Raw genomic sequence first — 26,320 nt, forward strand, 5'->3', positions numbered from 1 at the left:
ACAAAGAAAAGAAACGGTAGTTTTATCTCAAGAATCTCAGCCTCTGCCACTTTCACTTTTGTTTGCAATTTTTTATTCTTAAAGTTCACAATTACCCCTACCTTTTTTGGTAAAACACTACTCTGACCTTTACTTTTACTAGGTTTGTCTTTTTGCAACTAGCCAACTAAGGAGGATCCTTTTTAAGGAATTTGACAATTTACTTAAAATATTTATTTGTTATAATTTAAAGACTATTTTTTTAAAAGAAAACCTTTTTATATAAGAAAACATTTAAACAAGTACAATTAAGATAAATCAGTCTTTTTGGTAAAGTTTTTTCTTTAAGAGTGAATTATAATTTGATTCTTATGCACTAAATTTTATTTATCTATTTTCACATCATTATTATAATTTAATAATCATATTTATAAATATAAACTGTGTCAACTACTCTTAACAGGTGAGTTTCCAATAATGCAGCATGCATGGATGGATGGAGTAGTGTTATTTTTTCAAATTCGTAAGTGAACCGATTATAATATTGAAATGTTATCGCTTTGCTCGAAGACTTTTGCTATAGTACGAGTGTCAATGATGTTATTCATGAAGAAGGTTGACTTCTTTGATTATATACTTCAAAAACTCATTCATTTGGGCATCTTTCATATTATGTAAATTGCCAGATATTTTCAGTTTTTATATGGCAAGGTCAAGGCATTTATCCATCTTTGTTGCTTCTTCAGAACAATTTCTACTAGTATTAGTGGTGCAAGATACTACACTGGAACTTTCAATACTATCAATCGCTCTCCAGATGGAAGGTATGTTGTAGTCTCAAGTCGGGGCAACTTCTACTTAACCTGGGAGCCTGGTCAGGTGAGGGTTTTACTTTGTGATGGCATTTGCTTTTGCTTCTATTTGCCTGATACTTATACTTTTTGTATGCCTTCTTGCATAGTTTTTCATAATAATTATTTTATTTTATTTCCAGCCATTATGACAGCCACATAATAGACCAGTTGCCAGAAGAATCCAGATCCAGGAAGATTGGAAGATTTACTGGAGAGAGCTAGAGCTTTATTGTAGATGATCAGATATTTGGCCTTAGATGAGGCAGATAGAATGCTGGATATGGGTTTTGAGCCACAAATAAGGAAGATTGTAGAACAAATAGACATGCCCCCAGCAGGTGCTAGACAGACTATGTTGTTCAATGCTACATTTCCAAAAGAGATATAGGTTTCATATTCTCTCTATGTTGGCAGGATGTGCCTCACCTTACGTTGTTAGTTGTAAACAATCTTAGGTCCATGTTTTTGTGCATAATGTATTGGCATTCAAGGATATTTTGACCCTTGATCACTCCTTCCACCTATATTCTTAGAAGGATTAATATTATTAGAATTAAATGATTGGGATGACAAGTGGCTTGAGAGGTCTAAATAATGCACATGATATGAATATTATTTGTTGGATATATAGCTTACTCATTTCATCTTTTTATTTCATTGTTTTACTGTTAATATTCTGAGACTTGCCTCTGATTTCCTTTCAAATAATATTTTTCTAGCTGTTGGAAGAGTGGGCTCAAGTACTGATTTAATTGTCCAAATAGTTGAGTATATTCAAGAGTCTACCAAGAGAAGTCACCTCATGGATCTTCTTCATGCATAGAAGGCAAATGGTGTACAAGGAAAGGTATTCTCACAGTTCACTGAAAGTGTTATTTTATTTGTTTTTAGCAATTAAATGTAATGAAATACACATTTCCAAGGGCTTATTTAAGTTATTTTGGCCTCAATCAACTGATGTATGCTGATCCATACATCCAGTGATCTTGGGAAAATGTTCCAAATCAATTGAAATGGGGATTATGCTATGAATCCAATGATGATTTCTTTTTGTTACTCTTCTCGGGACGAGATCATACACCTATAGAAAGCTATTCATGATAGACTGTTCTATTTTGATGATCTTGAAAATAAATTTTTTTGCCTTGCTCTATTTTCCCAATTTTTTTCCTAAATCATGCACACATATTGGCTGATATTGATGTACTGTTATTGTAGGCTTTAATATGTTGAATTGGTTGCCTTGAGCAGCCAGTGTTAACATGCATACACAAGAAATGATGCTGGAAGAAAAAACTTTGCTTGATGGAGAGGTCACTATTAACACAATTACCGTACTCTTCTCTTTCTTCCTGCTTAGGGGGCTCTGTTCATTTTTATTGAACATGCATAAATGCTTTCTTCTATGTTTTAGAAAGTCTTGGAAGAGATTGTGGCTAAAAATTTGTATTAAAAAAAAAGGCAACGAAAGAACAATAGATGCATAGATTTAACATGCAAGCAAAGAGAGTTCCTTATTTTTCTATCAGAGAATAGATACAAAGAGTCTCACATGACAGAATCAATGATACAATGAAAATATTTCCTTTTCAAATTTTAATTGATAATTTAGGTCCTGTAGATACTCGCACAGGCAAAACATTAACAAAATTCTAGGAATCTCAATATATATTGTTATTATACCTTTGAGATAATCGCTCATGTCTGTCTCCTTGACAACCTAAGCAGCAAACATGTAAAAGCACAGAACCAACAATTAAACAACTGATAAAGTTTGGGAGATGATCATCAGAAGGCACAAAGATTGGAAAGACATTGACACATATTAAATTTGATTATATTTTGTTTAATTTACCGCCAATATTTTGTAGTTTCAAGCACAATATTATTATAAATAGTAAGTTTCTTTGTTGTTCTACCCTATATTTCATTTTATTCCTACCACGTAATAAAAAACAAAAAAAAAACAACTAACCTGTGCATACGCACGGGTTACCAACTAGTTATAAATAAAAGACTATTTTTCAAACATACAGTATTGAAGGATAACAGAATAATGTTCAAAGCATCTCATGTGATTAGATGAAAAGTGTTGATAGTTAACTCTTAAAGCATGCATAATATTGTTATCATATTATGATAAGTTTCACATCTCACTTGTCATTAAACTTTTCCATTCCAAACATAATGATTTAGCGTATAAAAGACTTGCAACTATTTAAAAATTGAGTGGAAATACCTTGCATTAGTTATACATTTTATAACTCATTTTTATAAATTTGTGCATGTTAGATTATTTAGGTGTGTGTGCATACACGCTTGTGTATTTTTGCTCTACATAATGGACTTACTACTTTCTCTCTCATGAAATGAACTCAACACTTGAACTTTTTTACTTTTTCAATATGTATTGGAGTCTTAGTCAACTTAGTTGCATGAATATTAAGAAGACATAAATTAGTAAGTTTATGCAAATCCATTTTCAATATTTACAATACTCTTACTTGAATACTAGTTCATTGTATTTTTATTTTTTTTACGTTAAGGTTAGATGATTCATTCATTAACAAATGATAAAAGCATTACATCGTTGTTGATATGGGTAGCCACTTGAGAAAGGGCATCATCTAACCAATATTGTTCACGAAAAACAAAAGCTTATTGAGCAATTCTATCAGGTATCATATTTGCACTACGCTTGGACCAAGTCAAAAGTGGGAACCTATGAAAAGGAGAGCACAATCCTCTAGACCCCATCAAAGTAAGTTGTGGGTTGTTTTGGTCTATTCATCCATGCATAAAATAAGCTTTGACAACCAGTCTTACAAAATAGGCTATCATATTTTTGTTTTTTTATTTACAAAAACTTGTCTTCTTTGCTGACATTTCTTTTGCCTATACAGTTTATTAGAGAGGTGTTTTGTCAAGTCCCAGTTGTTTTTCTCCCAACACGTGATGCCTTTAAAAATTTATCTCACTCAACATGTTACATTTTCACATTTAGGTTCCCAGCACTAAACATAACCCTATCCCTGACTCCCCTAATCCCTATGTCTCTATTTTTCTCGGCTCGATCCTTAAGTATGCACTTGGTTCTAGTACAATAGTAGAAGGTAAGATTTTATAGAAGAGTGTGCACAAGGAGGATGAAGAACGGGTGGTGTTGTACAAAATATATAGAGTTTTATAAAATTGATTGATTGAGTGGTTAAGTATCATCAATGAAGCATACAAGTTGTTTGACATTTTGTTGCACTAACATACTGCACGAAAATTGATACTAAAAATTTTAGGGTTCTCGTATGGTGAAACTAAAATTATATTCCAAAATTAGACATTTGGGGCTTATGTTTTCATGTGTAAAACATAAATATTTGGATGAGAAATGATTTTACTATAATTTATGCAAAATGACCATTGTGGTTAATACTCTATTATGACTTATATTGCTTAATTGATGAACTGGGAGCAATTTGGAAATGATCTGTGGAGGTGGTGAACATGTGAGAAAAATAAACATGATAAGCTTTAAAAGTTAGGATCTCTCCTATTTTGATAAAATTGTTAGTTCTCTTTGTGTGGTTATCCTTTGATGATGTATCAACCCAATTTCAAAAATAGACTTAAAGATATTTATATGTTGACAAATTTCATAAGAGGATTGAGAAATGAAAAAGTTATTAATTTTAATAAAATTGTGACAAAACATGGCATATGGTGTTATTGGTTTAATTATAATTAAGTATAGTTCTACTTGTGCATTGTGATGTTATTCTATAAGTTGAATTCATGATGCTTGTTAATTAATGTTAGGAGACATTGAAATTATGAATAGAAGTCAATATAGGACTTTATTAAGGAGAATGATAAATAATGGGTAAGTGGTGAATGACTATTTGATACTTTAATTATTTGACTCTATAATTTATGATTTGTAGTAGAACTATGAATTAATGAATGAACCTTATGGTCTTGTAATTATGAAAACATGATGTGATGCATGTTCTATAATTAATATTGTGATTAATCTTATGGTTTAATTGTGTGGTAATATGATATATTGTATGTGCACTTGTTGGAATAGAAACAAATGCTTTATTTGTATGATTCTAAGGAATGGTGTATGAATCCTATAGATGTCATGATATTATCTTATGATCCTAGTGTTATGATGAGATGAACTCAATGATTCTAATATTGATGTTGTATGATATATTATATGGTTGTGTTGTGAAGGCTAAGGCCTCTATGCAAGACTATTATGTATATTGCTATGTCTATTATTGATTCTATATGGTGTAGGTTAAATAATGGAACTTGAGGGTTGCAACCCAACCCCTAAACGTTAAATAAAAGAAGGGTTTGACTAAGGAGAGTTATGTGAAAGGAAAGTGGTAGAATTATTTTTGTTAAGAAGCAATATTGTTAGTTAAGTAGAAGTGATCGTTAAAAGGATTATGGAGACCGAACAACATAGTTTGGATCCCAAGAAAGATCTTGCAAAATATGTTATGCCAACAATAGAGTGTGGAGGTCACTAATAGAAGTGCTAGCAATACAAAAGTAATTTCATATTTGTGCAAATGTAGACGCGTAGTGATGATAGGATAAGATCCCTTATCTATTAATATTAATATTGTGAGAATGAAGAACTTAGAGAGGAGTGAATAACCTCATAAGACTTTAATGACTTGTAGATGTGATAGTTATATGGTAGGAAGCATGGAGACATTAAGTACTCTGTGTGGTTCTTTAAACAATGATTGTGCACTTGAAGTAAAATTATGTGTGATGAGACAAGTGATGATTGGATGAGGGAGCCACCAACAGGAGCTTCAAGCTCGAGGAGCCTAGAGCTTATGCCTTGATAATCATGTCACTGTACGAATCTCTAAACTCCATTAGAAATGTTTTTGAAGAGGAGGCATCCCTAGCGAAGAGTGGCGATAAAAAAGTGCCTAAACTTGTAAGTGAGTGGGTGGATACAGTTGATACCTAGGGTATGGAGGTGAGGACCAGGATAGTCCTTAGGGGATCAAAAAGGGCATCAAGTTGTGATACCTTAATAAGGTTAGGGGACTCATGTAGTTGACTTGGCAATCCCAATAATCACTGAGAACATAAGCAAGTTATGGTGAAAGTAATTGTTCATAATACTAAGGTAAGGATATGTACTCCCATGGCATTACCCAGAAAAATAAATGGAAGATATAAGACCTCAAAGGCAGCATGTCAATAAGGTGGTCAGGCCCAAATAGTGAACAAAATGTGTAGTCAAAGTTTAGGGCTACAAGAATGATTGTGCATAATTGATCAATAGAATTGATTACGTGGATTATGTAATATGTCTGTGATTGTGGACTTAGGTCTTTTTGCTTGTAGCATGATGGAGGAGTAGAGGACTCACCCACACACCTTATTTTTCAAAAGATGATGGTGAGGGAATGAAGACTAGTGTTTAGGATGTTGATCTGCCCAATGGATGGCCAATGGAACTAAGACCCATGGTTCAAGGAGGACCACTTTGTTGGTGATTTTAGATTTGGTATCTCATTAGTGGTAGGGGAGCCACACATTCCACCATTTTGCTTTGATTTATCGTTGGTGCCCGACTATATGCATGTTCTGTTGACTCCACCTTTTTCACCTTCTTGCTCTTCGCCATCAACAACTTCTATGGCTGATATCACTATGATGGTAAAAGAGATCTTCGCCCAACCTATTGGGAAGGAGTACGTTCTGCCATCTCCTTGCAATGAGATTCATGTGTCCGCCTATTTGCCATATAACCTAGTTACCAAGACAAGATTCCTTTTTCCCAAACATCTAATTGATTAGACACCCATTTTGGAGGGCTACGCTGATGATGTTAGTGATGGGGAGAAGGATCCTTTTGTAGATGTGAGAAATGTGAGGGAGTCATCAGGGATCCAAGAAGACCCATATGAGGATTCTTCTTAGATCTTGAGAATGGGCAGTAAGTAGGATTCATTCTTATGATTAGTTTTTTACTTTCCAATGTGTACATGAGTGGGTAGATCTAGCATAACTTTTTGGATCTAGTACCTTTTATCATCTCTCGTTCAGTACTTTATTATGGTGGTTGTAAGTACTTAAATTGTCCCCATCAGATGGTTTACTTTATGACTTTATGTAAATAATATGTCGTTGACTTGTTAGAGATTCCATTTTGGAATACCGTTATTCCTTATGTCTTACTCTACTAGTGTATATTCATGTTAATGATGTTTCTTTATATTTAAAAAAAAATCGGTTTACATATTTATGAGTACTTGTTTACTTATTGATGTAATGCTTACAATTGAATATCGTATTTAAGAAAACTATTTATTATTCCACTTATTATAATTAATTAAATTATAGTAATTCCTTTATAAAAATAAAGGTTTACAACAACCAATTAGGCCTCAGTCATCACAATTGACTTACACTAGTAGCCAACTAGGCCACCTAAAACTCAAACATCAACACTGGACTCTATTCCATGGAATTTAAACAAAGTATGAACAGTCTCTCACGAACCTCATCCCCTAAAATAGTCCTGCTCTTTAACCATTTAGGGGGTCTCTTGGGTTGATCGTATATAGGAAGTGTGGTTTTATCGAATATTGACAAGTGTGGGTTTTGACTTATCTCTATAGGTTTGCAACACCATACATCTATAGGGATACACCTATTCGTCTATTTTATAGACCAATTCTCATTAGCCACCATGAAAACCTCCAACACTAGGTTGAGAGTCTACCTGACACTCTCAACTTAGGTGCCTATGTATGTGCACCCGCCACATACCAACAACAAAGAAATGTTTTCGTGCACCCACTGTATCCCTAATGACATGAGAATATTTATGTGCACTCACTGTATTCCCAATGACAATAGGGGTATGTCTATGCACCCAACACATTCCAAACGACACAACACAATTGGAATTTCCTACAATCTTGGATATGACACCTCCATATCAACCATCTCCTATGGTCTAACTTAGGGTCCAAATACAACTTAACAATACAATACCACAACAACTTATCAATCATCATCAATATTTCATCAACATTCCATGTCAATTCGCATATTATCATAAATTTATCAATAATTCTTTAAAATTTAAAAGCATCATACTCTTCTCAATGTCACCTTCAACAAATAACAATTACATATAATAAGTATCCCAATGAACAATATAATAATCTCATTAGGAAAGAAAATCCCTCAAAGATATTCTTACTAGATTTGCTTAAACATATTAAGATTCATAATATCTAACTCCCCATTTTCATGCCCATGCCACAAATAAAAGATCAATCCTTGCAAAGTCAACTTTACACCTTCAATATAACTCATAAAACAACTGTATATGGATTTGGATGTGGTTTGGAAACTCTCAAGAAAATATTTAAGGTAAAAATAACATTTTGTCCAAAATTCGCTTAAGCCCAACAAACAAACACATCAATGATCAACATTTAAGCTTCTAAACACGACCTCAACAAAAGAACTCAAGATTTAAACCAAACAATTCAAAACTATCAAAAATCAAGAAAAAGGGTAAGCTTTCCTTACCTTACAAGCATTTATTCCATTAGGTTTTGGAAAGAAGAAAAGGGGATCTTGAGCTCACCAAGGATTACCTCCAATCTTCAAGACCACCACCTCATACTCATGGGATACAACTACAACCAATGCTTAATAAAGGATTCTACATCAAAACCCATTATGGGTAACTCCAAGGAAATGAAATGGGATACAACTACAACCAATGCTTAATAAAGGATTCTACATCAAAACCCATTATGGGTAACTCCAAGGAAATGAAAAGAGAAAGGGAATGAAGCAAAAAAATCAAAGGAGGAAGAAAAGATGAGCTTAGAGGAAAAAAAATGGACCTTTTATGGTGTAGTGTCAACCCATGCTTAAAAGAGGGGATAAGCTAGGAGAGAAAGGGAAAGTGAGGAAAATGAAGGAGACAAGAAAAAGAGAAGCTTTTCAACGTAGGCAGGAGAGAAAGGGAAAGTGAGGAAAATGAAGGAGACAAGAAAAAGAGAGAAGCTTTTCAACGTAGGAAAGCTTTTGGGAAGAGTATTTTGATTTTTACTTTTTACCCTCATGCTTCTGCTAACCGCACCCCACCCACATAACTAAAACACAAGTATATAAGGTTCAGGAGTCATTAAAATTCTCTAAACTTCCAATAACAAATAAACACATCACTCTATTTTTAATTAATTAATTAAATAATACAGTTTAAATTTAATTCATCTTGTTGTTGTGTTAATCAAACACTTAATATATATTATGAAAAATCTCAATGTTACACTTTTTTTAACCGAACTAAATAATTGAATATTCATATTGATTAATTTTGATAAATTCATTACAAAATATGTCATTAATAAAATTTAAATAATTTAAATATAAATTTATTGGTCTCTTGCTTTTTATCTTTTGAACTAACTAATTTATTGAATATATTTATTAAATGTCTTTTCTAATCAAATCCATATTTGATAAAAAGAGTTTACAAAAATAACTCTTGATATTTCTTAGGGATTTTTTGTTGCTGCTGACTAACTATAGCTAGCACAAAGTTATTGCAACAAACTTTCTTTAGTATGACAACAAAAATTAAAAATAAGTATCTAATATTTCAAGCTTTCCCTTTTTTATTACAATCATCAAATTATTTATCAATAGTTATATTATTAAGGTTTACGGATAAACTTTTTATATTGTTCTTACGAGAAATAACTTATATTTAGTATTTATTTGCTATAAAGTTTTTTTAATATTTACTTAAAAAATTATTTTTATTTTATCACTTAAATAAATTATTTATCATTTAATTTTATCTTGAAATTTTTAGTTTCCTTTTATAAATTGATTACTATATATAAACATATTAAAATACAATTTCTATTTACATTTAAAATATAAAACACCAAGATATTTTTTTATGAAAAGTAAGTAGAGGAAATTTACACTTAATTCACGGGATCAATTTTTTTTTACTAAATATTTTTATCCAATCAAAAATTATTTTTTAGTTAATTAATATATATTTAATTACATAACAACAATCAAGTTATTTTCATGTAATCAATATTATCTTTTCTATGCAGACTTAATGTCTAAGACCAATTTATAGAAAAATTATTATTCCTTACTTATTTATTATCTTCTCACTCAAATAATTTATTCAAGATTTTTTATTTAGATATTTTTAATTTTTTTATATATTGATATAAAATATCAAAGTAAATTTATTAAAATAGAAACTATACATAAAATATAACATGTGAGAGATGAATATTTTTTCTTGGGAGAAAGTTGAAAAATTTATAGTTAATTCCCTGATACATTGCTAATGAGTAATGACCATGGTTTAAAATGCTCATCATAACAAACAATATGTAGCCTAATTTACCGACATGTTTGAAGAATTTTTAGTTTTTTGCTTTATTTTACTAAAATTTAACTTATATTATAGCCTACTAATGTTATTCTATGCTAAAAGAATTATATTCATCTTAACATGCAATTATTTCAAGTGTTACAAAATAGTATCAAGAAATATATTCCCAATCATGTATTCATGTAAGTTATTAACAAAATTATATTAATATTTATTAGTAAGCTATTTTTGTCCCGTACATGCATGCAGTGCATACAATTTTTTTTTAACTCTTCAAACTTATTTATTTCAATTTTAAGTACAAAAAAATAGACTTTATCTATGACATACACAATTTGAACTTTTCAATTTGACATCAAATTGCTTTTAACACTAATTTTAATTTTATTCTTATCAATATTTAACACAAAATTATAATGTTAACACTCTATTTATATATTCGCTAATAAACTCTCTACATTGTGCTCTCCATCACGGGTACTAACACTAGCTTGATTCTTCATCACTAGTCTCTTTTTTTCTCTCACAAAAATAAAAATAAAGGATTGAGATATAGCTTTTGATACATAAAGATTAAGATATAATTGAGTGCATTAAGATTTGTTTTCTTGCGGTAAAAAAAAATCCGTTCTGTTATTTATTTCATCGAATACATTTTAAAATATGTATAACTAATTTTGATTTTTATCTTTTTATTTTCAATTGTTGTCCATTGTATTTATATATTATATTATATTATTTATGTAATAATTTAGGTATATTTTTAGCTAATTTTATTTTATAATATATTTAAATTTATTATTTAATACATCATATAATATTGAAATATATCTTTGTTTTCCATCAAGCTAATTACTATTTAATTTTTATGATAATTAATTATAATTATATATTTATTAGTTTTTACTCGTGCAATTTATAAATTACAATTTAGTTATTATTATAATTATACTATTGTTTTCAATTTTAAATAAAATAAAATATTATTTTATATTAATTTATTAAAAATATAATAAAGTAATTTTAATTTATATTATTAAGTAATTATATATAAAAAAAATTACTCCCTTTTGCAAGAAGCAAAATTGGTTCAACAGTTTTTTAAAAGAAATTCAACAATTAGTCCCAAAACTATATCTATTAATTTTCAATATAAAAATTGGAAAAAAAAATTCCAATACAGGTGAAACTTTATTCCATATTTAATATTTCTCCAGTTTTTTTTATATTTTTCATTAATTAAAAAAAGTAATTCAATTTCATCCGAGTCAAAATAATATTTTACTAATTTAATTCAACCTGATATATATACTCAGCATTTTTGCTGGTGCACCCAGCACTTTATATGAAAAGTCATTTATGCCCCTGGGTTGTTTTTAAAAAAAAAAAAACGTATGACTCTCTCTCTCCCGCTACTCTCTCTCTCCTCCTCGCGCACCCAACACTCTTCTTCTTCCTCGCATTCATCTTCTTCCTTGCAGCCTCTTCTTCCTCGCATTCTTCTTCTTCTTCCTCGCAGAAAGGCATTAGCCATTCTTCTTCCTCGCGCTACCATCTTCTTCTTCTTCCTCGGCCACGAACCACTGTGAAGGGAGCCGTGTTGTCGTCAAGAGGAGCCACGAACCACGAACCAGCATCCATCGTCGAGCATCGTCAGCGTCAGCCGTCGAGGTAAGCATTTCAATCATTTTTCGCCATTGATGTCGGAGTAGGGAAGCTTGGAGTTGTTTACGGATCAAGTGATCCGTAAGCATGTTCCGGATCAAGTTGATCCAGAAAATGCTTACGGATCACCTGATCCGTAAACCACTCAGACATAGTTTACGGATCAGGTGATCCGTAAGCATTTTCCGGATCAACTTGATCCGTAAGAGGAAAATGCTTATGGATCACCTGATCCGTAAATAGCCATAGCTTCATTTTACAAATTGTATCCTCTTTTCAGGATGAATTAGATTGATTAGCATGAATTATGATTATATATAGATGTATCCTCTTTCAGGGAATTATTGAAATAGTATATATTGATTAACATGAATTATGATTATATTGATTAGATTGATTATCATGAATTATGATTATATATTGATTATCGAAATAGTATCCTCTTCTTCATTTAAAAAAATCCAAAATATACCTAGTATGTGATGATTATACTAATCTTTAGGAACCACACATGGGGTAAAGAATTATGTATAGGCTTAAGTTATGGCAGAAAAAGAAAAACAAGAGACTTAATATAAAAGATTTATAAATATCAGAATATTGTGGTGAAATTAGTGGAAATATAACAAAATATAAAAGCTTAGGAATGAACGTGTTAAGACAAAAAGTCAGAGTACCACTTATTGATGAAAGATGATAGAATTTCGCCTTAGATGGTTTGGTCATTTGAGAATAAAGACGAATAAAAGCTCCACTATGAAGATGATCAAAGATGATTTGATACTAATATGCTGGATACCTACTAAAAAATGTAAGAATCTGTTACATCCGAATTCTCCTTGATACATATTTGATTCAATGTGAGAAATTTTCAGTTTTCTGATCTGTAAATTTTCCAGTTTCTGAAATCTGTTACATCCCCTACCAATCCACATCTTCTCTTTACTTATTCCACTAAATACCGAATGTCTGAAGACAGAGCACTAGCTACACCAACTGCCCACACATGCTTACACAAGACTATTGTATTACCTCTGTCGGACTGCCTTCTACATGCACGAGATTCCAACCGCCACACATTCAATTTTTTCCTTTATACAGTTTGATGCTTTACAATACGTTATAGCTACTGAGTCACCAACTGCCTCATTTGATGAATTTTTGTTCTATAATAGATTATATATGGAATAAACTTATATGTTCTTAGAATTTAAGTTTAAAGACCTAACTTAACTCCACAAAACTGGCTTGACAAGTGAGGACTACCCAAGCCATATAAAGACTACATTGGTCCTATATAGCATAGAGCATAGACAAATGGGAGGTGGACCAATAACAGCACCTTCACACTTGAGAATAAACATCTATAGCATAGAGCATAGACAAATACAAGTAGCCCAATAACGAATCTAGCATAGACTTTGATACTATCTTAGAATTTGGACTTATGGCCAAACTCAATTCCACAAAACCAGCTTTTAAGGTGATGATTGCCCCAACCTTTATAAGGAGTGGACCTTTGGAGCATGGACAAAGGTGAGTAGCCAATAGCAACACCCCCTGATGCCTAAAAATAAACATCTAGAGTGGATACAAATATGGGTGATCCAATAACACCCTTTTATGTCTAAGAAAATACATCTAGAGTGTAGATAAGTATGGTTGGCCTAAGAGTGAATCTAGGATAGACTCTGATATTGTTTTAGAATTTGAGTATAGGTCTAATATAACCTCCAAAAGCTACCTCATTTTCTGCTTCCAAGTCATTTACGCAAAACCAAAGAGACAACCATGAGTCACATTGGCTTGTCCTTCCTCTTCCTCATTTCTTTAGCACTTCTCTCTATTGCTAGAGGCCAAGAAAGGGCACCTCATGCTTGATGTGCTTTCTTTAATCACATCAAAATCTCAGCTTAGAACAAAGCATAAATACTCTTTCACTTTGCCCAAATTCCTAAAAAATCGTTTCCTTAACTATATATATATGTATCTCACTCTCTTATTTCTTAGCACTAGTTCTATCTCCCGTTGTTTATGGTTAACAATGTAACTACGATTGTGATAGAGATTGATATCAAATTTGGATGTTTTCACAATTATCATAGACACATGTTTCCAATTTCTTACTAACTACTGAAAATAATAAGATAAATTCAATGTGAAGCAACATCAGATACAAAATAGCAAGTCTATCACAGATACTAACTACTGAAAATAATAAGATAAATTCAATTGTGATTGAACTCTGCATTCGAAAACTTGACAGCCACATGTAATAGGTGATGAAATTGGATATTCCATCTTCGTTCAATGATTTCGAACACACAAGTGTGTGTGCTTATTGATTTAGTCAATGATTTCAATGCTTTTAATGATTTTAATCATTTTCATTTGTCATCTGACTTTGGTGGCTTTGTGAGACTCACGCATAAAATTTGAGAGAATGAAATGAGTGATGGATTTTGCGGTACTCATTTGCAGATCATGGTTAGGATTAGAGGATTAGGGCGTGCCTTAGGTCAGGTCACTGGCAGAGGTGTGGGCAGAGGAGATCGTGATGATTCCGATGATGCTCCGCAGCGTTGACGGCCTACAACATCCGCACGGAGGCAGCGAGTCGCTGTGACTGCGGATCACGTCGATGAGCCAGTCATCCCTGCGCCAGATGTTCAGGATGACCTGATGGAGGCACCAGCTACTGTGGAGGACATTCCTGCGGACATTCTTGTGGACGCAGGCGCAAAGGCGGTTGAGGATCAGCCTCAGGGATTTCCAGGTGGTCCGAGCGACCCATCCGTGTTGACAGCGTATGCGGATCACGTTGCTTGCAGCGTATGGACGGGAGAGGTATTTATACTATTTATTTTTAGTTACTTGTAAATTATACTATTAGTTTTCCTTTAAATGATAATTTTAACGAATTTTGCGTTCCTTTTATACTTCAATTCAGGAGTGTCCTGAATTGAAGTTATCCTCTCATGGGAGGAAGGTCCACAGTTTAGGCAGGCCTGTCCCTGCCATTGAGGGACTTATTGCTGGTACAGGACTAAGTCCTCTGATCGCGTGTTCGGTAGACACCGGCGATCGGGGACTTTTGTCCGCGTTTGTGGAGCGGTGGCACCGGGAGACGTCTAGTTTCCATCTCCCGGTGGGAGAGCTCACCATCACATTGGACGACGTCTCCTATCTTCTCCATCTTCCCGTTATAGGCGACTTACACGCATTTGAGCCCTTGCACGTGGATGATGCGGTTCAGATGCTGGTGGACTTGTTGATGATGTCTCCAGAGTCTGCTAGGGCTGAGACAGTCCAGTGTCGCGGACCGTACGTACGCCTGCAATGGGTACGTGATATATATCAGCGTCGATGCCAGGCAGGTCATTGGACAGCTGCGGCTCGTGCATATCTTCTTCACCTACTGGGTTGCACTCTGTTTGCTAACAAGAGTGCAACCAATGTCCATGTTGTATACTTGGAGGCCCTTCGTGACCTCAGTATGACAAAGAGGTACGCTTGGGGAGTGGCTGCTTTGGTTCATATGTACGACCAGCCGAACGATGCATCCATGAGCCACAGTCGATAGCTTGGCGGTTACATCACACTGCTGCAGGTAACAAATATGTTTTTCATTCATTCAGGCTAAACAATGTTCAACTTTAAATTTTGTTACACTTTCATTATTAATTTTATAATTTGAATGTTACATCTGTAGTGTTGGATTTACGAGCACTTTCCCTCGGTTGCGGAGTCTACCGCTGATCAGGACTACGACGAGGCTTCTCCGCGTGCGTGCAGGTGGATTGCGACAAAGAAGACCGTGAAGAGGATTTCGGATTTCGGATGTCTGTTGGATCCCGTATGAGGAGCATCGGGAGGTCCGGGACTTCCACGTCAGATCATGCTATTCCGGTCTCTTGCGCTGGGGGCCTGTTGCTGTTTATTACCGACCGGAGAGGGTCGTGCGGCAGTTTGGTTACACGCAGACCATTCCTGCTCCTCCTGTCGATTCATGGGTCTCGTATGATGATATACACGACAGGTGGATGCACTACGAGGATCATATCGTACTTGCAGGTGAGGTGTGCGTTGTGGCAGGGGCGTGTTCCAATGACTACATCGACTGGTTCTTCCGCATCTCCCATCCTTTCATGACACCAGGCCACGCATTAGATCCTCTGCCTCATGGTCACGCCCTGCAGCCCCGAGTCGTCCCTTAGGCCCCGCAGATGGATATCCTTTGCGTGCCCGAGCCAGGAGCATCGTCGACATCTGCGGAGGAGCCCAGACATGCAATGGTAAGTAATACTAATAATTTACATCATTTACCTCAATATTTGCATAATAATTTGTGTAATTAGTTTGTTTTGTATGTAACAGGATGTTTGTGATGACATTGCTGAGAGGTTGGAGCGTCATCTGAGTCTAGGGGTGGTCACGCCTGGCTCATCGACACATTAGGTGATCGAAGAATGTCTTAGATTGGCTAGAAGTGTGACACAGGACCATCTAGTATACGTTAGGTGTAGACGCAGGCGGCGCACTGATCAGACGTAGTTTATGTACATATTTTACATTGATATTCCTTGTATATACAGATATTGTATATGAACTCATTTCATGAGTATTGTTGGTTTTATTTATTTTCGTTACTAATGTTAGTTTTATTTATTTAGATTGTGTATTCCATTTGTGTCTATATACACGCGTGTTATTAAAATTGTCTAGTTAACTTAGTTTACCAACTAATAAAAAATAATTTAAAATATAACTTTAAATATAATTGAAATAAAGAAGTTGAAAAGGGTGTAAAAAAAATAATTAACCAAAAAATGGACATAATTCGTTATCTAAGATCTTATATAACGTACTAATAATTTTAAATTCTCTTATAATTACAATTTTCCCACTTATACTAATGATCACGTAAAAAAATGTATTATAAAGTAGTTAGTATTTTAATTTTTTATATAATACTAATTATTTTTTTTATATTCTTTATAATATTAATAATGATATGATTAATTCTTTATAATATTATCTTTTATGTATTTATTGATTTTTATTAATATGTATAAAATAACCTTAAATAATAATTATAATGGAACTGAGTAAGTATTTTAATATTATCTTCTAAACAAATTTATTCTAAAAAAATATATTAAAAATTTAATTATTTATAATAAACCAATATTTATAAATATATTATAATTAATAAAATAAAAAATAGATTTAATTATATTATAAATAAATATGCTGTATTTTAAAGTATATTATAATTATTTTTCCTCTTACGGATCAAGTTGATCCGTAAGAGATTTCCTGATCAACTTGATCCGTAAGAGATTTCCTGATCAACTTGATCTGTAAGTTGATCCGTACGAGACTTATCAACTTACGGATCAAGTTGATCCGAAAAAAGAAAACTAAGCAAGAACAATTTTACCATTTTTTAAAAATGTTAGATGCACCTAGCAACACTCCTCACTAAACTGAAACAAATGCAGTTTCTCTCTTAGGAGACCCTTCATTCACATGTTCGAGGCAAAGCGCTCTCTCACTCCAAAAAAACTCTCTAAATTACAAAATCTCTACAAATCCTCTCAACCGAAACCCTAATTCTAAAGTCCTAGATTTTACTTTTTTCCCCCTCAATCGAATCGATTTTCCCCTTCCGAAAACCCTAATTCGTTCCTCGCTCTGGAAGATGGACATCGAGCAGAAGCAATCGGAGCTCATCGACCACTTCGTCAAGCGAGCCTCCGCGGCCTCCGACGCCGCCGCACTCGCGTCCGTCCTCGTCGAAGCCACTTCTCACCCTTCTCTCTTCGCTTTCTCCGAGATTCTCGCTCTCCCCAATCTTCTTCAGGTTCCTCTTTTGTCACTCTCTCGACGTTTCATTCATTTTCCCCCTAATTTTGTTTTATTTTTCTGATTTCTCTTTCAGTTTGTCGCTGTTATTTTTTGTTTAATTTTTTGTATGGATTTTTCTTTTCATGTAAGAGCGCTGGTTTATTATTGTACAGGGAAGCCAAAAAGTAATAGTGTTTTCATCGGTTTATGTTTTTTTTTCATAAAATTATTTTACTGCGTTTCCTGTAATTATGAATGATCCTAGTAGTGTATTTTGGGTAATGTAAAAAAATGATGGTGATTTATTTATGGTGGTTATTTTTTTTAAATTATATCTTGTTAATGATTTGTTTTGTTAAGGCGTTTTCGGCAGCAAAATAAAATTTTGAGGGAATATGAAAGTTTCTAATTTCGACTCGTGATTTCTTCTTGCAGCTTGAAGCTACTGAGAATTCTGCTTATCTTGATATGCTTCGGTTGTTTGCACATGGAACATGGAGTGATTACAAGAGTAAGCATATGGATTTGCCTTCTTTTTTTTTTAATTTGTTCTCCCTGCATTTTTTCTGGTGGGTATTTTTGTCTATTAAGATCATGAGATAGAAAGTTGTAATCTTTGTAAGAACGGTAACATGGAAGAGGATGTACATGTATAATGAACCATGAAGTAATGAAGTCTACTTCCTTTATTTTTCAATCAATTTATGACTCTTGTTTTTCCTTTCAATCAATTTGTCTTAAGGTTTTAAATTGTGGTTGTGGTTGTGGTTACCGTTTTGCTGTGATCCAAGATGCTGCAAACTAATGTGGCCACGATTACTATTGTGGAGATCCCATAAACCTGTTGTGTCTGAAATCACAATCACAGTACTGTTTTTTTTTTTTTTTGAAATCTTGACATCCTTTTTGCATCTCATTGCTATCGTCAACATGAAGGAATGTATGTACATGTGGACTTAGAAAGGTATGCATGCCTGCATAGAGGCGTATTTTGCAGTTTGTGATTGCTAACAATTATATTATATATACCGCTAATTTTGAACCCCACTAAGTGCATATTGTGATATGTGAAGCCTTTCACATATTCACCTCACATTGATTGCCTACTTTGTAATTAGTAGTATCATTAGGGAAGTTTGTAAAGTTATCCACATTTCATGATTTGTTATCTTTGCTTTGTGAGTCTGTGTAGGTTAATAGAAATAACATAATGCTGTTTATTAAAAAGTTTGTGGTATCCAGGTAATGCTGACCGTCTTCCACAATTGATATCTGATCAGATCCTCAAGCTTAAGCAACTTACAGTTCTTACACTGGCTGAGACATACAAGGTATTACTTCTTAATTAATGCAGAGTTATTGCCTATCTTCTTTTGGTATTTTTGCTTGACTTGATGGTTGTGGGTTATTACTGATCCATTTTAATTTTTAATCTGAATAACTTGCTTATTTTTTATTGGTACAAGTTTGTTATAATTGGAAGTTGATTTCTATTTCTTAGGTGTGTTTCAATCACTTGTTTTAGTTTGGGATTTTGGGTGAGAGATGAATTCCTTCTGCTAAAGGATGGTACAAAGACCTGAATTGAGATACCTATAACCTTGCTAAATATTTTTGTTTTTTTTTTTTCCCTTAGAAAGGGGAAAAATACATGTTGTTTGGGATTAGATTATGTTTTGACTTTGTTTTGGTTTCCACCTGTGGTTGTTTCATGAAATCTTCAATTTGTAGAGACATTGGGCAGCCCTGCAGCATTCTTGTTAATATTCTTTCTGTTCCTTGTTGTTTTTGATCTTGCTTTGTGCCCACCTTTATGTTCCTTCATTCATATCTCTTTGATAATATTTGTTTGAGAAAAGGGGAGATATTCCCGTGAGAGTTGCACATCAGGTTAAGGTCTCCTGGGTTTGGCATAATTTGCTTGTGGCACCATCATATTTTTAATTTAAGTATTGTGTTTGTTATTTAAAAGCAGCCTGTGTTTTTATTCCTTAGTAATTATCATGGTACTGAATAAATTTTCACTTGGTGCCTTCATACCTTAATTTATATATTCTATTTGTTTAACTAGTAGCAGCCCCTTTCTTGGCCAGTTGTTTTAGTATTATGCCTCTGCTTTGATGCATTTTGCAATGCTTGTATCTTCAATGGTGCCTCTTTGTCCCTAGATCTATTATGTGATTAAGTTTTGTTCATGATCTCCATATGGCGTTTTGCCCATGGTTGTTTAAAGCTTTAACTCTTTCTTGAATATATGTAGGATAATTTCATCCAATTCAACACTTTAATAAATAGTATTTTATACTTTTGTAGAATATAACTGGTTTGTTTGTTCTTTTTTGCTGTTTTGAGTGTCCTTATCTTTTGACATTGGCAATCATTTTTTTACAAAATCAATTATTTTTCAGGTACTACCCTATGACCAACTGATGCAGGAGTTAGATGTGACAAATGTTCGTGAGCTTGAAGATTTTCTAATTAATGAATGCATGTATGCGGTAGGCATCATTCATTCCCTTCCTGAGTGTTTAATGCATTTACTGCTCAAAATGTACATTTACACCATCATTATCACTGTTATGATTATTGTTATTGCTATAAAAGAACTCATTGGAAGAGAAGGAAGAGGCGAGCAATAACATCAAATCTAACATTACTCCTGATAACAGACATGTTTTCTAACTTTTCTTGCTCTCATCAGGGAATAGTTCGAGGAAAGTTGGATCAGTTGCGGCGATGCTTTGAGGTCCTAGCTCATTGTCATCTGTTACTTTATTTAATTATGTTTTTGACCCATTTCTAGTTTTGCATTACCTGATCTTTGAGAGTTATTTCAGGTTCAATTTGCAGCTGGTAGGGACTTGAGGCCTGATCAACTGGGGAATATGATACAGACTCTCTCTAGCTGGTAATTTATCTTTTTTCAAGTAGGGGCTTGACTCTTTGTAGTCATATGTCTGTTATTATTTAGTAAATCAATTACCAAAGCCTGTAAAAAATTGTGAAATTTCTATGTTTGATGGTAAACATGGTAAGTGATACTGGACAACTGGAATATCACTGTAACTTGCTTCAATACTTAAAAGTTTTGAATTGTTGTACTATGACCACTTTAGAAAAATACCCTAGTCTGTTTAGCATCCAATCTCCATTGAAATTGCTTTAAACTTCATATTGTAACTTGTTGCATTTTTGTATTTTATATATAGTTTTTATTCTTAAATTTGTGTTTGGAAATTCTGTTTCTCTTGTTTCTATGGTTCAGAATGTCTCCAATTGGTATTGGTATTATTTTTATACAAAGTGCTAACTTTTGGGATGTGATTACTCTTCAAAATACTAAAATTTAATTCATGACTGGGAAACATAGGTTGACTACATCAGAAAATCTGCTTGTTTCAATTCAAGAGAAGATAAAGTGGGCTGATGCTATGAGTGAAATTGACAAGAAGCACAGGAAGGAAGTGGAAGAGAAGGTAGAAGAAGTAAAGAAGTCCATTTTCAAGGTGGGTTGGATTTGTTTTTATACCTTTCTTTTTCACCACATTTTTTTTCTTAAATACATATGAGAAAGTATCTGATAAAAAATGTTTGCATCTAATTTCATTCTTCTGAATGTGTTGAAATTTTCATTTATCCTTTCGTGTATCTATGCATGTTTTGGGATTGGTGTGTTCGATTATCTGGTGAATGTATACTGCAAGCTGGAACTCTCATCCCAACACTGTTTTCTAATTTAAAGTGAATATTATGCAAATTGCCAACACTATTCTACTGGAGGTTATTATGAAAGAGGAAAACAAGAATTATAGTAGAAAAAATAGTTCCCATTTCTCTGTATTAAGACTTAAACTTTAACGTCCATTGTGTTGCACAAAGATGAATTGTTTCTTGTCATGCATTAAATTCGAATATAGACTGTTTACCTCTGAATCTGTGGTTTGTCTGATAATTTTCCTTGGTATCCCTTTATCTCTATTTGACTATCCTTCTGCTCCTTTATCTAGTCTACCCTCTTTATTATCGTGCTTCTATGGGTTTTATTCCCACGTGCTTAAACCTAAGATGAGACCCTACCATTTTTTCAAATCCTATCTTGTCTCTAATAATTGTATTTCTAATCTTATGTAACTGCTTATCCATTGAACATTTTAAGTTTTTAGCCATATATAAGCTGCTGTGTGCTGCATTTAACTGAAAGGTTATCATATGTGAGGATTTGGAGTGGTATCAGATAGAAGTATCTGCCTTAATTATATACACACATAATTGCCTGCTGTTCTTTATGGTTGGAATATATTGGTCGACGTGTCTTACTTACTTCGTGGCAGAAGTTACACACTGTAAGCAGGCCGACATCGACTTCAGAGGCCATGAGGAGATCTGCTCTGAATCTGGTGGAGTGATGGATTATGAAGAAGATCGAAGCCGTCCAAAGAGGTAATTTGAGAAAACTTACTCTTAACAGTCAAGTATTTGATCAATTGGCTTAGTCAAGTTTTTGGTTCTTGAGTCTTGACTGGTCCATCTTCAGTGGATAAATATAGGTTTTACTTGGATTTTGCTGTCACTTTTGTATAACTTCCTATGGCCTTAGTGGCCACATACTTTATTTGTTGTAAGATAATTCAATTTTTCTGCCTTTTGATGCTGACGTTGTTTGGCATATCTTATTATCAATGGGAACTGAGATTAGATATGACATTAAAAAATCTTATTTCAAGCTAGAATATGATTGGCTTGTGCTTGGAAAATTTGCAGGAGGCGGCATCCAATTTCTTGAAGATTGTAGTAGATAAAGGAGCTCATTGGAGATGGGTTCTTTAGTTGCTTGCCTGACTTTTATTCATGGCATCAGCTTTGGCAGACAAGTATATCTCATCGATATTACCCTTGTCTGTCACACCACAAAGCGACATAGGAACAGGGGAAAAAGAGAGGGGGGGGGGGGGGGGGGGCTGTTAATTTAGGAATTTGATAGTGTTTCTTGAACCATTATTAATCGTCTACTGAGTTGGCAAGAACAAGCTGAGATGGTGGTGCGGCTATTTATTTTGGGTTGCTGAATATACTGTTTTGTTTTGTATTATGCTATATATGTGCTGCCTCAATTTCATTGCTATACTTTGTATTCCAAAAATTATGTTAGATATGTATTTCAAGGAAAAATATTGTCACCGCAGTTCCCGACATGAAAAATTCAAATTTAATTTTTGAATGTGAAACAATTGTGACAAATTACCATTAACTCTCCTTTCTTAACTAACGTGCTTGTACATGTGGCATATGGCTGACCTACGTGGCACTCCATATGCTAATTGGTTGCCACGTAATGAATTAGTTTGTTAGTATTAATAGTTTTTTTTTTTTAGCTAACCATATTGTTACTTTCCAAATTATACCTCATCTTCGTCATGCATTCCTCTGCTACCGCTTCCACTACCTCATAGCTTTGCTGTAAGCAACCCCCGTCTCTTAACAACACCTCTCAACTCAGTACCAAACCAAAACAAACCCTTTACGCAACATAACAATATTAGATCCCTCCTTTTCTCTTTCGATCTCTTGGATTTTCTTTCTCCTCTTATTAACCTCCACAACATGGCCATGACGTCACCAAGGACAATAAATATTATTCATTAGATTAATCCATCTTAGTAGGTTATACCATATATATGCCTTACACCAAATTAAGATTATATTCTTGAACTCTTTCTCTAGCCACATACCATGGTTCATTGATGCTAATCACCACTCTCCACTGCCATAGGTGATTCTTGGTGGTGTATGATATTGGAACAATTTCTTTTTGCCTCTTCCTCTCTTATGCCTCAACGTATGAATTCACAAGCTTGTTTCAATTGTCATAAGCATTGATTGCAAAACATGCGTTAGATGAGGAACTCGTGTTAGCATGTCATCAACGTCATTGTGTTTGAGAAACCTTTCCTTTGTCATTGATGTATGGCCATCACACAACTATCACCTTCGTTCTCCCTCTCATGCGTGTTATTAGAGTCGTTAGAGATCACATCGAGCGTTGTCTAAAACTTATGATGCCTTCCATATAGCTTTGTTGCAACACTAGCATAAATCTACGTTATTGGTCCCTCTAACAACACAGATCTCAAACTCAAATTAAACATGTGTTTATGCTTTTAGAGACCAAACCCTCATGATAGAGGTGGGAGGTGCGTCAGAGAAGGTAGGAGGAGGTGGGAATGGCGGTTAAGGGAAAGGGTAAAATGGTGTTTGTTGGCATCAGAAATATCGCCAACAAGGAGGGAAACCAAGAAAAGAAGGGGAAAAGAGTCATTGATTGTGTTGACAAATAATGGCTAAATTTTTTTCTAGAATAAGGTTGGAGGAATCTAGTGTGACAAGACCTATAATAGTCAAATTAGTCTAATGGTTAAAATAATTGTCCACAATGGACCACTTATAAGGTGGTCCAACGTAGACATATAACTAATTCCTCAATCACATATATGCTTCAGAACAAAAATAAAATGTATCTTGACATATAATCAATTCCTCAATGTAGACTTATTAGGTACATGCATGACTCGTGAGCTCTCGAGACATAATCTAGAAGGAACAAAATAAAAAACAAGGTCATCCATGAAAGAGAAGAAAGAGGTAAAAGTAACTTCCAACAAAGTGGTAGTAAGCCCCCACAAAACAATCCAACTGCACATGCATAACTGATAATTGATAATTCAAACACAAACATGACAGAGTCAACCTACATGCATATGGAATCATCCATAATGAGTGTGGTTTTGGATTTTGAACCTGCATCTTTTATATCCACAACAAAGGCAACCAATCACAATTTTGGGAGACAGAGTCAAATAGAGTACCCATTACTTAGTCTGAAGTATTGAATTAAGAATTTAAACAACAAAACAAAAACATCTTATCATCATTCCTTAAAAACTCAAAGTTCCTAAACAAAAATAACAATGAAGTAAGCTTCCCCTTCTTCCCACGTTCTTGCCCTTGAAACCTCACCTTGGTCTCACTACTCTTCACATCACAATGTTCGGTGTCCTTGAAGTGGTGAACCTCATCTCCTCTATCTTCTTCTCTTCAAACAATCACGCCAAATAAAACCCCTTTGACAACGAGTGCTCGTCGCGAAGATAAAAAACCCTAACGAAGCGGATGAGTAAAAATAAGACGCACAAAGGAAAATGTATCCTATGCAATAATAACGGTGGACCTAAGTTTGAATATCAAACTTAGAAGACTAGTTGTGTTCCCAAATAATCAATTTAGCAACAATTAGGCAAATTGAGTTTTATCAAATTAAGAAAGATTGTTTTTGATCAATTTACTCTTTAACGAAAAGAAGAATTAAAACAAAAGAACTTTGTGAGAAACATTTATAATGAAAAGCCAAGGATTATGAATCTGCACATATCCTTTTTCTCCAATTTAATTTCAATAAAATTAATTAAATCAATCACTACTATTCCCTTAATTCAATTACTAGCCTTTGATTTAACACTAATAAGGCTCCTTATCCTAAATCAAAATTCAATTGATCATAAAACAATATTAATTTAGGTTAATGAATAAATTCTTAATTCTCGTGGACCTATCTAGTTAATCTACTAGAAATTACCCGATATGTTTGATCATGCATGTTGGTGCAAAATGTTTTTCTAGGTCAATTAATCACACAAAATGATCACGACTATGTAATCAATTCAGTTTAGATTTATTTGATTGAAACATAACAATAAAGAATGAGAAAATAAATTTAATTGAATAACATTGAGGTATTTATTGAAATAAAAAAAAGGGTACAAAAGGTATGACTACATCATAATCCTAGACCAGAAGGAACTGGCCACTCATGGTCTTGAAAAAGCTAGAAATCATAAAGGAAGACATGAAAACAACACAAGAGGAAGAAATATTAACAAGAAACGACACCTGTTGCAATCTCCACGCTCCTTCATAGCCACAAGTTCTCTCACAATGCTATTTTCCCTTGGAAAACCCAAAAATTATGCTTCAAAGGAAGAAGATGAGGGTTTATGTTGTAAACCCCGCCATTCACAGGACAAATTTTAAGTGACATCAACGTCTCGCGGACCACAGTCGTGGTGAAGTGACCACGATTGTGGTGAACTTCTCAGAGAAATTCCATGCTTGGCCATGGTAAATAGTATGTGGCCATCTTCATAAAATTGGTAAAAATCAGCATGTGGTTATGGCCAACCCAATATGGTTGCGGTGATGAACACAATCATAGTCAAGTCAAAATGACCATGGTGAAGACCACAACCACTCTTAAGTCAGTATGGGCATGGTCAGGTGCTAACATCTTTGGTTAGTATATTTTATAACATACAAGTAGATGAACAATCTTGATTTCCTAATAATTTGTAAAGTAAATTTAGTGTCTTAATTTTTAAAATGTTACAATTAAATCTATTTATCACTTTTCTTCAATTCATTATTTATATTCACAATTTTTTAAAATACAAATTAAATCAATTAAGATGTTTTAAATGTAATTTCA

General features: G+C 33.7%; 2 protein-coding genes across 5 annotated transcripts; both read left to right on the forward strand.

Annotated features, from left to right (window-relative positions):
- Positions 1-14,616: 14,616 nt before the first annotated feature.
- Positions 14,617-16,151, forward strand: LOC102662617 (protein MAIN-LIKE 1-like). The gene is made up of 4 exons (XM_006598497.1): positions 14,617-14,781; positions 14,885-15,466; positions 15,647-15,790; positions 15,903-16,151. The coding sequence occupies exons 1-4, from the start codon at positions 14,617-14,619 to the stop codon at positions 16,149-16,151; spliced, it is 1,140 nt and encodes a 379-aa protein (XP_006598560.1).
- Positions 16,152-17,409: 1,258 nt separating this feature from the next.
- On the forward strand, positions 17,410-22,953 carry LOC100817593 (COP9 signalosome complex subunit 7). Of its 4 annotated transcripts, none has more exons than XM_026125793.2 (9): positions 17,410-17,794; positions 18,217-18,295; positions 19,027-19,115; positions 20,193-20,282; positions 20,486-20,530; positions 20,622-20,692; positions 21,155-21,290; positions 22,136-22,224; positions 22,546-22,953. In XM_026125793.2, the coding sequence occupies exons 1-9, from the start codon at positions 17,639-17,641 to the stop codon at positions 22,565-22,567; spliced, it is 777 nt and encodes a 258-aa protein (XP_025981578.1). In that variant the 5' UTR covers positions 17,410-17,638; the 3' UTR covers positions 22,568-22,953. The 4 variants fall into 4 exon arrangements, with proteins under 4 accessions (XP_025981578.1, XP_006598057.1, XP_003546686.1 ...); XM_006597994.4 differs by having other exon boundaries at positions 17,410-17,800; positions 18,220-18,295; positions 22,119-22,224; positions 22,546-22,724; XM_003546638.5 differs by having other exon boundaries at positions 17,411-17,800; positions 18,220-18,295.
- Positions 22,954-26,320: the final 3,367 nt, after the last annotated feature.

This window comes from Glycine max, chromosome 15 (genome assembly GCF_000004515.6).
Source record: "Glycine max cultivar Williams 82 chromosome 15, Glycine_max_v4.0, whole genome shotgun sequence".
Classification (NCBI taxonomy): Eukaryota; Viridiplantae; Streptophyta; class Magnoliopsida; order Fabales; family Fabaceae; genus Glycine; species Glycine max.

Coding starts and splice junctions, on each gene's coding strand:
- LOC102662617 (XM_006598497.1), top strand. CDS start 14,617: ATGGAGGCACCAGCTACTGTGGAGGACATTCCTGCGGACATTCTTGTG. Junction 14,782..14,884: donor GCAGCGTATGGACGGGAGAG/GTATTTATACTA, acceptor ACTTCAATTCAG/GAGTGTCCTGAATTGAAGTT. Junction 15,467..15,646: donor CTTGGGGAGTGGCTGCTTTG/GTTCATATGTAC, acceptor TTACATCTGTAG/TGTTGGATTTACGAGCACTT.
- LOC100817593 (XM_003546638.5), top strand. CDS start 17,639: ATGGACATCGAGCAGAAGCAATCGGAGCTCATCGACCACTTCGTCAAG. Junction 20,531..20,621: donor AGTTGCGGCGATGCTTTGAG/GTCCTAGCTCAT, acceptor GAGTTATTTCAG/GTTCAATTTGCAGCTGGTAG. Junction 21,291..22,135: donor TAAAGAAGTCCATTTTCAAG/GTGGGTTGGATT, acceptor CACTGTAAGCAG/GCCGACATCGACTTCAGAGG.